Here is a 12,860-nt window from a genome sequence, read left to right as displayed (position 1 = left end):
AATCGCAATGAGTCAGCCAGTGCAAATTGATTTTGCCTGTGATGGGCGAATTGAAAGTTGTGGTGAATTGCTGCTCCCCCCTCCTCTGCGACATGAAGGACTCCTCAGAAGTGACAGTGCAGCCTTGAAAGCTGCAGATTTGTACACAGATCTCGCTCTGACACTGCATAATGCATCACATCTCCACCGGACTCTGGGGAGGATGGATAACTCTATCCCACGGCTAGCGTTGAGGTAGTTTGTTCCAGCTCGGTGCCGTGCTATCATTTTGATTTTGAGGGTTTGCGGCGTGTTCCTGGAGAGATTTGTGCAGTCCAAAGCAGAAAACAAATCAGCATTAAGTGGGTTTAATGTGAGGATGGTCCACTGCAGCAGTTTCCTTCTGCTATCTTGTGCCATCAATTAGCTGAGTCTGTAGGTTTTCAGTTTAAGCTGGGAGCTACTGCAGCGCTGTGGTTTGACTTTTCTCATCATTCATGAGCCGTAGTGTTCAGTTGGAATGAAAACATGCACAGCAGCCTGTAAAAATAAGGGTCATTGTGAAACTTGCGAGAAGAAGTTGTTCTCTAAAAGAATCTAACTCTATTTTTTTTTTTTTAAATATTCGGCGGTTGAAACGTGTGGACTTGTTGCTTGATGTTTTCAATGAGCTTCTGTTAAAAGAACTGAAATATAACAAATGTGTCTGCCTGTCTCTTTCCAGCCACCACCTGTGATCACAGACAAGCAGCTGGATGAGAGAGAGCACACAGTGGAGGAGTGGAAAGGTAGGAATGATCCTCTGTTGCTGTTCTCCTCTTTGAGTAAGCTGTCAGAAGCACTTTGCCATCCGCGATGCGTTGCATAAGGTCGCTCTGTGTTCGTGCTTTGCGGCGTACGGGACATTTAATCTTTGTTCTCCAACTGATACACACGTTTTCCTCTCCTCTGAACTCATACATGCACTAATGTTTGATGCACAGTCCTATTTTCACACATCTGAATAGCTGATAAACATGTTTCATACACTGTAGATTATCTGCAGTCAAATCTTTGTTCTTGTATAAAATATAATCCATATAGTTCTATAAATACACTATAGTGTTTAGCTGTGATGAAATAGAAGCATAGGATACGTCTTTTACCAAAATTCTAGCTATGATCCTTACTTGAAGTACAATCAATAAAGGAAAGGTCACAGTTTGAAGCTAATAGTAAAAGTTAAATTGCCGACCCATATAAAACTAGAACATGTATTTCTTTTTAAGCCACTGAGACTGGATAAGCCTTTCGGACGACAGGTGAAATGTTTTGAGTGCTGCTTGAACAGAAACAGACAGGAAAAACTTTTTTTAAACATGCGTCATAGTATCCCAGTGGAACAGGGGGGGACATTGTGGGACCTGGAGCTGATAAATAACCCTGACTGCTGCAGAGTCATTTAACCCTGGAATTAATTGAGACTGCATCCTTTCTCATTTTATACTGCAGCCAGATGTTAGTGGGGTTTTTTTATTGTCTAGTGTGAAAGGGGGTTTAATACCTCTTTTACACCGAGTTAGTGTGCATACACAGGTTTTTTAAAAATGGGTAAACCTGTTAAAAATAGTTAGCTGGCTATAATCACATTAGATTGCCAGGATAGAAGTTTGTCTGAAATGTGCTATTTTTTCTTGTGTGTCACATTTGTCATCATGAACGCACCAGAAATTCAAGGAAAAGTAGATAGCAGCCGTTCATAAACCTCATCAGAACGCGCAGAGAAGGCATTAAACCTGTTTTGAAAGTTTCCTAATCAGTAATATTCTGAATTCGGCACATTGAGCTGATAAAATAAGTTACTAAGGAGTAAGACATCTTGCTTCCCTCTAATCTCCGTTGAGAGTTGCACATGCACAGTGGCAGTCAGGCCGCTGACGAGCATGGAAGCCTTCTATTACTACAGTATCTTCTTCAAACTCAGCACTGACTGAACGATGTTCAAGCACTGCTCGAACAGAGGTGTGTATGAAAAGATATTATGGCTTATTGCATTAACATCAACACACGTCATGACTTTGCGCCAGAAAAGGTGTTCACCCTGGTGTTGTTGGAGCCTGAGGCTAAAATACCTGTGACCACTGCAGAGTCCATTGACCTGAGAGTGAATGCTGATGGTACACATTCACTTTGAGGACAAAAACCAAGTGTTAGCACATGTTAGGGTTTTTGTCCGCTGTAAAATGTGTTTTAGATACACTTAACATCTTACATCCAGCAACACTCACAGATAGTCTCATACTTCTCCTGTTTATAAGTGGAACATAAAGCGCAGCGTCATCAGCATAGAACTGCACAGCACAGACACTGATGTTTTGTTCACAAATAATGTAACAGAAATGCGACATGTAACTAAAACTGTCAGTAGACCTGTGAGTGAGCTCGACTGTTTGGGAACACCACAGTGAGGTGAGCGGGTGGAGGAGAAGCTCCATCCTCCTCAGCGCTGACAGAGTGATGACAGCAGCTCACAGGTTCACCGTGTCAGGCTTTTTTCTTCCTCGCCTTTTCTGTATTAAGTGATTGTGACTTGTTTGTTGCAGAGTTGATATACAAAGAAGTGTTGGACTGGGAAGAGAGGACAAAGAACGGTGTCATCAGGGGACAGCCAGCGTCCATAGGTTAGTGGAGTTCATGTGAGAGAGCTTGTGCCTCGTGAAGATGTTTAAATGATCACTTTTTTTTTTCTGCTTACAAACCGTGAGCTCCAACTGTGTCAGTAGTGCACTGCTACAGTTCTGCCTGTTATGTGGTTCTAGTATATCTAGTTCGACACTAAGTATATGTTGAGTTATGACCCTGTTAGCTGTGGCATAAACCTACAAGTCACACCTGATTATTAAAGCAACATTTTGAAACTATTTCACCTTAAAATAGCAGCTCAAACAACAGTGTCTTGTAATGGGGTGAGCGGTATCTGTCACAGCCACCGATGCCCCAGTCAGCTCATACATTCCCTCTAACAGACTGATCCACACCTGGGATTTAAGTGGTGTCACACTCAGAGACTGTGGTGGAGCGTCGAATCACCAAAAAATTCTCCATAATATTTTTTAACTCCGAGCACACATACAGTGATACTTTGGCTGACCACAGGTCTGTCCTTGTTCCTCATAGCACAGGTGCAGCAGTGAGCGGCCGCCCCCAGCAGCACCACCAGCACCACACCTCGACGTCCTCCTCCGCCAACGTCTCCTTCATGTCTACCGACCCGACTCTGACCGACACCGACAGCAGCCTGGAGACGGCCAGCGCCGCCGCCACCGCCGCCGCTGCTGCTGCCGCTCCAGCCCCCCTGGGCTGCTGCAGATGACTATCATGTCCGCCTCCTCCTGGTCCTGGGCTTGGCCTCGCTCCATGGTCACACCCAAGACCGATAGCCCGACACTGGCTCCTGGCCCCACCCAGCCACCCCCCCGTCCCCACCTCCCTCCTCCTCCTCCTCCTCCTCCTCCTCTTCCTCCACCTCTCCTCTCTGTGCTTGTCTTCAGTAGTGTAGCGATTAGCCAGCTAGCTGTTTGAGAAATATTTTGATTTCTGAAAGGACAGATCTTTTTTTTTCTTTCTTTCTTTTTTTATTACGGTTTTAGTCTTTTTTTAAAAAACAAAAATTAGGATTTCTTTTTCGTTTTGAGTCCTAGCTGTAATTTATTGTGGCATTTTCTTAATTTTTTTCAGAAACCTAAGATGATGATAAGAGAATTTTTATGATTTCACGATGCTCCGGTTTGTATTAACCGACAGTGAGAATTTAAAGAAATATCTGTACAATGTTTTAATGTGATCTATTTTTCTGTTGAAAGTCATTCGTTTCACTTGTAAGCTACTGCTTTTACAAATTGCCATATAAATGTAGACTGAGTTTGTACAGATTTTATGGTAGATGTAGTTTTATCTTCGATACAAGTTTGCAGTGAGCCATCGAAACATAACTGAATTGACGAGCGTGCGGTCTCAGTGCTCCCCTTCTGTTTGATCTCGCGTCACACGGATGCTGTTTGAACTGCGTACGGCATATCCGCTTATTTGAACTGAGATCTTGTAGATTTACTTGTAAAAAAAACAAAACGTTCTTTTCTCGTGAGTCACTACTACTTCCTACATTGTAAGATTTTAATGAAAGCTTTATAATTTGCTCGTTCTTCACTTCCCGTTCCGACGTGATAGGATTTCAAAATGTTTTTCGCTCGACCGTGTGATTCATTTTTACCTTCTAACATTTCAGCTTCTGGGATTGATAACGGCATAGTGAGGTCCCGCAGGATAACGTGGAGCTTTTTGTTTTTTGATGACTGTCTTCTGTATTTTTTTTATTTTAATTTTTTTTAAGTGCTTTAAAGTTACCTCTTCCTGTTTGTCTGCGACAGGCTGTGTGACACGAGCCGGAGGTGGAGGTATTTGTTTTTGGAGGACTGGGATGCACGGAGCTCTTTTGTTCTTTTTTGACGTCCTCCACCGGCTTGCTTTTTGACAGTTTATTTTTTCAGGACTTGAGAATATTTAATTTCGTGGCGCTTTTGGGAGGTTTATCGAGAGTCGCGTGGGGGTTGTGTTAATCGGTGGCGGTGTTTGGTAGAATGTGCTTGAGTCATGTAGGGAATCGTGGTATTGAGAACGTGTTGGATGTTCGGCGGCATTGGAAGGGACGGTGGTTCTGCAGCCTGATGGGAACGGCGTGAAAAGATGTCTGCTTCCTACAACCAGATCCTGTTATTAATAATGTGCTGTATTTTTTTTCTGAATTTGGAAAATTTGAAAGTGATTTTTTTTTTCTTCTAAAAACATCGCCAAAACACTCTGTGTACCAGACTTGCCTGCAATTGTGAATAAAACGCAAAGGAGCTAAAACTTAGCAGCACAAACAACCAGAGTCAAAAGAATCAAATTGTTCTTCACGGTATGCAATAAATGTGCCCTTTTTGAGTGTTTTTTTGTTTTGTTTTTTAAATTTAGCTTGGAAAGGAAAAGTGCCTGTTGTTTGTCATTCATTCCTGAGTACCCGGGAGGAAGCGTGTTTCGTGTAGGTTTTCATGGCGTCTGGATAACATCAGTAGTTTCCATATCAAAGCGATAATGTGCGACGGGGTTGTAGTTCTCACAAAATGTATTGTATATTTTTCTACTTGTTTTTGATTTGGACCCTCGGGCGGGAGACTGCGGTGTCTTGCAGGGTAAAGAAAGCGATGACGTATGCGTTGAGATGCTTGAGCGCGCGTTTGAGTCATTTCAGAAAGAGGAGGCAGTTTAATCAAAAGGTCTTTCATCAAAGTAAAAAAAAGAATAAAAGAAGTGTTTCTTTGCAGCGACAGCAACCGAAATCTAGGTTAACAAGTTTTTTGGCTTTTTCTTCGAGTGCTAATTTAATGTGATGATTGTCGGAGAGAGAAGATTCGACGAGGCGGACGCGTTGAAATTCAGCTGCTGGATCAAACTTGGAGAGTGAACTCCATCATTGGCGTCATTGTCAGTATTCTGCGATGGTTCTGGATGCTGGTGACAGTCGGAAGGTAGACTGATGTTTAAGTTCCGAAGACGTATCTGAGAGGCAGAGGCAAACAACCACAGTGTTCCTGGTTAATCCACCGTGTGTGTTTAAGTTAATCAACACATGTGCTAGTAGCTGAAAAAAAAAAAATGCTCTAACCATATTTTATCTAAAACAAGCTATATTAGACTGAAAACATCCAAGCAAACGGTTTGTTGAAATTAGAATACCATGAATTTCATAGTAAATGAATGAAACATGTTTGTTTTTTTTTCAATTTAGATGTTTTGCTCAACATTTGAGGTTTCACGCGCCAGTTCTGTCCGCTAGAAATGCTTTCATAGCTGAACTTCCTCTCTGCACGAGGCAGAGTCGGGATGTGTTGGACCGTCGTGGATCATGAGCGGGTGTTTGTGGATGTTTGCAGCAGAGGCTTAAATATTACCGTGTCCGTCTAGAACCTGTCTCTGTCGTTTTTCTGGGGGGAAAAAAAGTAGCATGACGCTACTGTAGCTCTGTGCTGTGCTCCACCTGCAACTCGTCTGCCAAATATGAACACGGACAGAACCATTTATTTAACGACATGATTTCTGTTACTGCCGCACCTTGGCTCATCTATTCTGGACTTGCACCAGCTATTCGTAAATCCATTACCGGGTGTGTGTCCTGCCTGAGTAAAATATAGCTAGTAATCGGGTTGCACCATTAAAACTTAATGAATGTCTTAGCCCGTGAGATACTTAGCAATGGGTAAATTGGTTTTGTAGAGCTTGTATCAAAATTAATGTAAATGTAAAAGGGAATTTATTTAAGCATTAAAAGCTGTAACTTAGAATAACTTCCATAAATAACTAAATAAATCAGTCAAAACAATATTAAACTTCTTTTTAGATGTTGGTAGGTTTCCTTTTTACAAATGACAATAGAAGTAACAGCAAAAATGGAGTACGTGTGTATCAGAATTAATATACAAGGGAAATATTCTCGCTCTTATTTATTTGGTTCAGTCTAACGCTAATAGCACATTTTCTAATTTGAAGTATTATGTGATATTGTGGTAATTATACATTGATACATACTTCAGACAAAAAAACAACATAACGTTACCTCTTTCACTGTTCAGTCTAAACAGGTAATATATTAGCAAGCAAGCGTTACCTTTGACAACAAGCTAAACAACCGTTAACATTTAAAATATTAGCAAAGAAACGTTAGCTTTCTCAATGAGCTAAACACCAGTTAACATTTAATATATTAGCAAGCACATGTTAGCTATGAGAATGAGCTAAACAACAGTTAACATTAATATATTAGCAAACAACGTTATCTATGTCATTGAGCTAATCAAAGGTTTATATATAAAATATTAGCAAGCAAACATTAGCTATGTCAATATGCAACAGTTAAATGTCGTAAAACTAGCATGAAATCCTTAGCTTTGTCAATTGGCTGCCCAACAGTTAACTTAAGGTATATGAGCAAGCTAATGTTAGCTTTGACATTTTGAAAGCTTTGACAGTTAATATTTGATATATTATCAGAGTAACGCTAGCTTTGTCAGTTAGCTAAACAACAGTTAATATGCTAACAATGCTAATAATAACAGTGGCTATGCAGCAGGGAAATCCAGCGGTCACTGGCTGTTGATATTGAAACATGCTAATCTCTATATAAGAACTAGTTTATGTGGTGCAACCCATTTTAGTGTCGCAAGGCTAAAGGTTGCACTTTGTAAACACTTCGCTTTGAAGTTTAAACTTACGAACAGCTGGTGCCATTTGATCCCGCTCCTTTTGTAGAGAGCTGAGAAGAAAGAGTTGAGTATTGAGCACTGATGGTGTGCTAGTAAAGTGCAGTGGAGGAAACTGCAGAGCCAGAGCTGTACATTACAAACTAAATTCACTGTGCAGTCAGTTACTGTAGATTCCAACAGCAAGAAAAAAAAAAGTAAACGTGCAAAAGTCTTTTTGATAAACAAAGAGGTAAAGACCTGTGCAGTGTCACATCTGTAAGAAGGGAGAAAATCCGTGGTGTGTATCCATTTGTCGTATTAGCCCATTTGTGATATTAGCTAAAGTTACCAATCAGAAAAAAAAAGACTTTGTTGTCTAAAGTGCTCTTAATTTCCTCAGCCCAACATTAGGGGCTTTAATTGGAGTATATTTTCTTTTTTTTTTTTCCTCTTCTTAGGTTGTTGTTGCTTTTTATATATATATATATATATATATATATATATATATATATATATATATATATATATATATATATATTACTGCATCTCTCCAAACAAATGTCATTCTGATTTAAGTCGGCTTTGATGAACTACCTCACGCTGAATTTCTGCCAGTTCTTGCATATACTTAGTCGCCTGCAGAATTAGCTATCGAAGACGTGTGAATAACAGATTCCATTATTTATTTATTTGAAAGTGTACTATTTGTTGGTTTCAACAGACTTCTAGTTTTGTACATTATGTATACTTCACCTAGAAGTAAGAGAATTGTTATATGTATTTTTTTGTTCTTTTTTTTTGTTTTTTTTTTTGTTTTTAAACTAAATGTGCAATACCTTCAGCAAACTGTGCTAGTAGTATGTGATGGGCCTAGCCTTTTGTTAGCTGTCTCCTGAAGGTAAAGAAAATGTTTGGTACTGTCAATCCATGTTTTCCTTTTTTATGAATAAGATCAATTTTTATTTCTGTGACTTGTTTATAGTCATGATGTTACGTAATCAAGACTTACCCCCGCCAAACGAATCTGTCGGCCGGGGGGTTCGACGCCGAGACGGGAAGCTCTCGCGGGTCGCGACATGGCCGACAGATTTTCAGATTTGGGGATGCGGTAAGGACAATAATGTTAATAAACACAAAAAAGATGAGTAAATACCTACAAGAAATCATTATATGTATGGTGCTGGTTTGTAATGTTTGCTAGTGAATCCAGCCATGCAAGTAGTTTTAAGAAATTCCTGGATCTGCGCGTCCCGAAAAACCGCAACCAACGAAGAAGTGCACTACTAGAATACATGCACTGGGATCTGATGATGCCACATCTTAAAAAAAAAGAAGAAAAAAATTTAAAAACACGTACTGCAAATAAAAGAAATACACTTTGATTTATAGTTGTGTGTCTCTTTTGTTTCCCTGTAATAACAAATCACATCACTTCATTGCTCAATCCAGCAACGTTGAACATTGATGGCACCAGTAACAGCACGATTCATTAAAGGAGCTATGTAGCAATTTATATGTATTAATCTTAGTCCTGAAAATAGTAATAAGTAAAATTTGTTTGAGTAACCTTTGCTAACCTACAGAGTCCAGCAGTGTTAATTACCATTAAGGAGTGTATTGTGAGATGTACTAGTGGCCTCCCTTTTGAACAGTGGTTGAAGCATTCAATGAACTGTTTGAGTAAGAACAAACATTAGTAGGTTTATCAGTGTAGACATTTGGAGCTTAGCAAGATTCCGTTTTCCAGGAACTTTAAATGTGCCGCCTGTAAGAAACAATAAAATCATCAACAGAACGTGAAGAAATAATTTTGATGTGACGTCAAAGATGTTTATGTATTGTGTTGGCAGATGCTACCTAAGTTAGCATGCTAACTGGCCAGCCCTAGTCCCTTTTTTCTCGAAACACCATTATACTCGGCTCGGGCTCCAGAGGTGGGTGCTGGTCGAAGCTGCTGCAAACGGCTACCTGCAGGACTAACTGAGCTAACCAGCTAGTATGTATGAATTAAATGGGTGGCCAATTCTTACACATTACAACTATGAGACTCCGTTTGATCATTATTTTGTCCCTTGGTCCTCGCCGCTCAAGTCATAGTTCACTGAAATCTTTTAAAAAAGCATTATTGGATTATTTGATCAGAAAACCTGATTACATACCTCAAGAACTCGGGTTCACTCATGTCTCACAGATGATCTTTTTCACCTTTATTCCATACATGTCCATTCATTACAATAGTGGAAATCCATAATAAATAAGCACCATAGATCATCAGCAGAGCAATAAGAAACATTGAGCCTTTCGCCATGACACACACACATAAAAGGAATCAAAAGAACCTGCGATAGATTTCAACCATAATACCGTCAACTGTGATACTGACGGTTCACAGGGGGTGAAGTGGAAAAGGACGATGTAAACCTGTGCAACTGAAGAGGTTAACGGAACAACACTGGCTTCATGTTTCTTTATAAAATATAAAAAGGAAAAATACAGACACATTGTCCAACCAAAAGCACACTTTCACTTGTAATTCTTCTGTCTGTCGTGCCCTGTAAGAATCAAGTGTCTCTTCTGGACATTCTTCTGATTGGTGATGAGACATTTTCAACAATGTTACCACATGCAATTCTCACAAGGGAGACATCTGCAACTCTTCATTTTGGGAAAGATAAAACGGTCAATAATTCAGTGGACCGGATCCACACACGGCACGTCACAGCTTCCTGATGCGATGCGCGTCTGTGTGATACATCCCATAATACATCACATGTCCAGCACTGATAAGAAGTGAGGTCACAGTAATGGGTCACAGAACTGGATGAACTGAACACCATCAGTGACTTGTCTTTTTTTTTTTCCTCGCCTCATTTACATAATTTTTTCATGGGGCTGGCTTCATCGACAACACGTTACATTCACTACGAGGATACATTCTCAATTCAAAACTTCCATTCAATTTTCACGATTCACTTTCACAAGAATTGGCACCTTCGAGGGAGATCAAGTTACTCGTCTTCAGCAGTTTGTTGCCATTTGAAACGAAAAAATAAGATGATACAATGCAGCCACTGTGTCGACTATGCGCGAATATATGCACTACATCTCCAGACAAGCAAGCAACACTACATTTTTTTTTTCCTATAAACACTTCCCTGAAGGCACAACCAGGAAATTCCATTGTTTCTTTGAGGGCAGTGTTCAGCTTCATGTGCCAAAATCATCAAAAACATGGCTTCCAGGCAGGCCATTCTGATCTTTAGTGAGCGAACAGCTGAGGCGGTCCAGCTTTGGTATTAACTGTGTACTGTAAATGGCCTTCACCTACTGAGCCACGTGGCCTGTGTTCAAGGCAGCATGCGCCAAGTTGAAAATGCTTCATTTGTCCCTGTTGTGTTGTTTGTACATTATAAAGGTATACTGACATCTGTGAGGGTCGGAGTTAACCGAAGACTGAGGCTTTGCCATCAAATGGAGACCATGTAGATGGTGACAGGAGAGGCACTGGACGGGCCTGAGGACGAGAAAATACGGAGGCAGCTATTGCAGAGGTTCCGCCTGTTACTGGAAAGTGTAGTCGTCTAAACCTGCTATTGTGTTACGATATACAAATGTGATTCTAGAGTTAAACATTCAGGAAAAAAATGTCTGCAGTACAAAAAGAGGGCAGGAGGATATATGCACGTGAAGGAACTTCTGCTAAATCCACCATTGCACAGTTTAATCAACAGTCAGTTCACTCAGATTCACAAAAAACTAATTTTCTCAATTACCCCTTGTACTTTTGAGCCATGCAAATCATTTGGGTTTTATATTTCCAGGGTCTTTGTGCAGCTGTCCGTGAGATTTCAGCTGTAAACCTAATAGGCTAAAAATTGAATTTTGTTGTTCTTGCTCACAGTAATAAAGACCGGATTTGAAAAAAAAAAAATTTAATTCAACAGCTTCCAAAACAGGCAAGTGAGAAATCATGTTTTTTTATAATTTGGTTGAACTGACCCTACAGTTGAAGGAACAGCATGACATTTTAAGAAATACATTAATACAATTTCTTCCTGAGATCAAGACCAGAAGATTGATACCACTTTCCCCTCTGTACGCTGTAAGTATGAAGCTTGAGTATGGCAATTAGCTTAGCCTCGCATTAAAACTGGAAACAGGGAAACTAGCAGCAGCTTACATTTCACTTTATGAACTGAATAGATATAACATATTAATAAGTGGGTGAAGCTACAGCAAGCTGCCAGTAGGCCTAGCTTAACATAAAAGTAGAAAACAGTTTAGCCTAGCACTGCCTGAAACTGTAAAACTTTCTAAAAATAACAACTCAGCTTACAAAATATTAATTGCTAGTAAGTAAATGATAAAGCTAGGGCAAGCTGCCAGTTAGCCTAGTTTAACGAAAAGGTAGAAGACAGTGGAAAGAGTTAGCCTAGCGCTGCCTGAAATTAAAAGAGCCCTGCTAAATAAATAGCTAAAGCAAAAGGCCACTAAAGTTAGCTTTGCATAAAGGTTAGAACTCCCGTAAAACTTTGGAATAAGAACTAAACTAACAAAATGCTAAATGCTAGTATGTAAATGATGACACTACGGCCAGCTGCCGGTTAGCCTAGCTTAATGAAAAGGTAGCGGACAGTGGGAGGAGTTAGCCTAGCGCTGCCTCAAAAGGACCCTGCTGAAGTGTGGTATCAACCTTCTCGTTTGACTCTTGGCAAGAAAGCCAATGAGAGTATTCCCCAAAATGTAGCACATATTCCTAAAAGATTAATATCAGATAAAGATAGAAATCAGCATTAACGTCTCTATCGGGTCTTGCAGTTTCAGCAAGCAATCCATTCTGGTCGTGTCCTTGTACAATAGTGGTTGAAGAAGTCAGTGCTCTCCAGTATAGAGAATATCAGAGAAAGTACATAATGTTCCACCAGTCAAATACATACAGGCACCTGCACTGTTAAAACACTGCCTTCACAAGACAAACACTGGACTCATCAAGGAGCGTCGTCTTCTCATCTTAACGGTCCATTTCAAGCATGCGTACGAAAGTCAAAACCAGTTGGTGCTCCGTGGAGATGGAGACGGTCACTTCCAGTTTGATATTTGCATCCTTCAACTCCACCTTTCAGTCTGAGTTTGTCCTGAATGCACACAGGTAATGTCCAGTTCCCCTATTTTTTTTTTTTTTTTTAACTTTTCATATGAAGGAACGCCCTGATGCACTGTGGAGGACGCGAGCCCTTGTAAGACACCTAACACCAAAATACAAACCGGCCGGGCCAGGTCAAATGTCACTAGTCCTTGCACCCAGGGCCAGATCTCCCAGCGTGGAGAAGAAATCCTCCATCTCCTTCTCCAGAAGCCGGTTGCGGTTCTCTGCGTCCTCGCGCGCCCGCTCGGAGTTTCGTAGTTTGATCTCCAGCATGCGTTGCTTCTTCCTCTCCTGCTCCATCTCTTGTTCCAGACGCTCCATCTGCGCACACAGAGCAGCGCTGGACTCCTCGAGTCTGAGGGGAGGCAGCACAACACGGACACAAGCCAAAGGTCAGTGACTTCACCTTTACATGTTGGACACACAGTGAAGGTCAGGACTGAAAGGGCATCGGACCAGTTCACTCAAATTACAAAAAC

The 12,860-nt window shown here is 40.6% G+C and overlaps 2 protein-coding genes across 7 annotated transcripts in view; one reads left to right on the top strand and one right to left on the bottom strand.

The window, feature by feature from the left end:
- Nucleotides 1-8,617, top strand: part of mapk8b (mitogen-activated protein kinase 8b) — a 35,885-nt gene extending 27,268 nt beyond the window's left edge. For 2 of the 3 annotated variants that reach the window (XM_030399279.1, XM_030399278.1), the window contains exons 10-12: nucleotides 704-767; nucleotides 2,562-2,639; nucleotides 3,136-8,617. In XM_030399279.1, coding sequence (XP_030255139.1) covers nucleotides 704-767; nucleotides 2,562-2,639; nucleotides 3,136-3,152 — 159 coding nt within the window. In that variant the 3' untranslated portion in view covers nucleotides 3,153-8,617. The remainder of the gene's footprint in view (nucleotides 1-703; nucleotides 768-2,561; nucleotides 2,640-3,135) is intronic. The other variant, XM_030399281.1, reaches the window with a different exon arrangement.
- Nucleotides 8,618-9,420: 803 nt separating this feature from the next.
- arhgap22b (Rho GTPase activating protein 22b) overlaps nucleotides 9,421-12,860 on the bottom strand; it is a 42,666-nt gene continuing 39,226 nt past the window's right edge. For all 4 annotated transcript variants that reach the window (XM_030399275.1, XM_030399274.1, XM_030399276.1 and 1 more), the window contains one exon: nucleotides 9,421-12,736. In XM_030399275.1, the coding sequence (XP_030255135.1) occupies nucleotides 12,514-12,736 (223 nt within the window). In that variant the 3' untranslated portion in view covers nucleotides 9,421-12,513. The remainder of the gene's footprint in view (nucleotides 12,737-12,860) is intronic.

Source organism: Sparus aurata, chromosome 20, assembly GCF_900880675.1.
Source record: "Sparus aurata chromosome 20, fSpaAur1.1, whole genome shotgun sequence".
Taxonomy (NCBI): Eukaryota; Metazoa; Chordata; class Actinopteri; order Spariformes; family Sparidae; genus Sparus; species Sparus aurata.
Note: the sequence above shows the minus strand (reverse complement) of the source record. Positions and strands in the feature narration are given on the sequence as shown.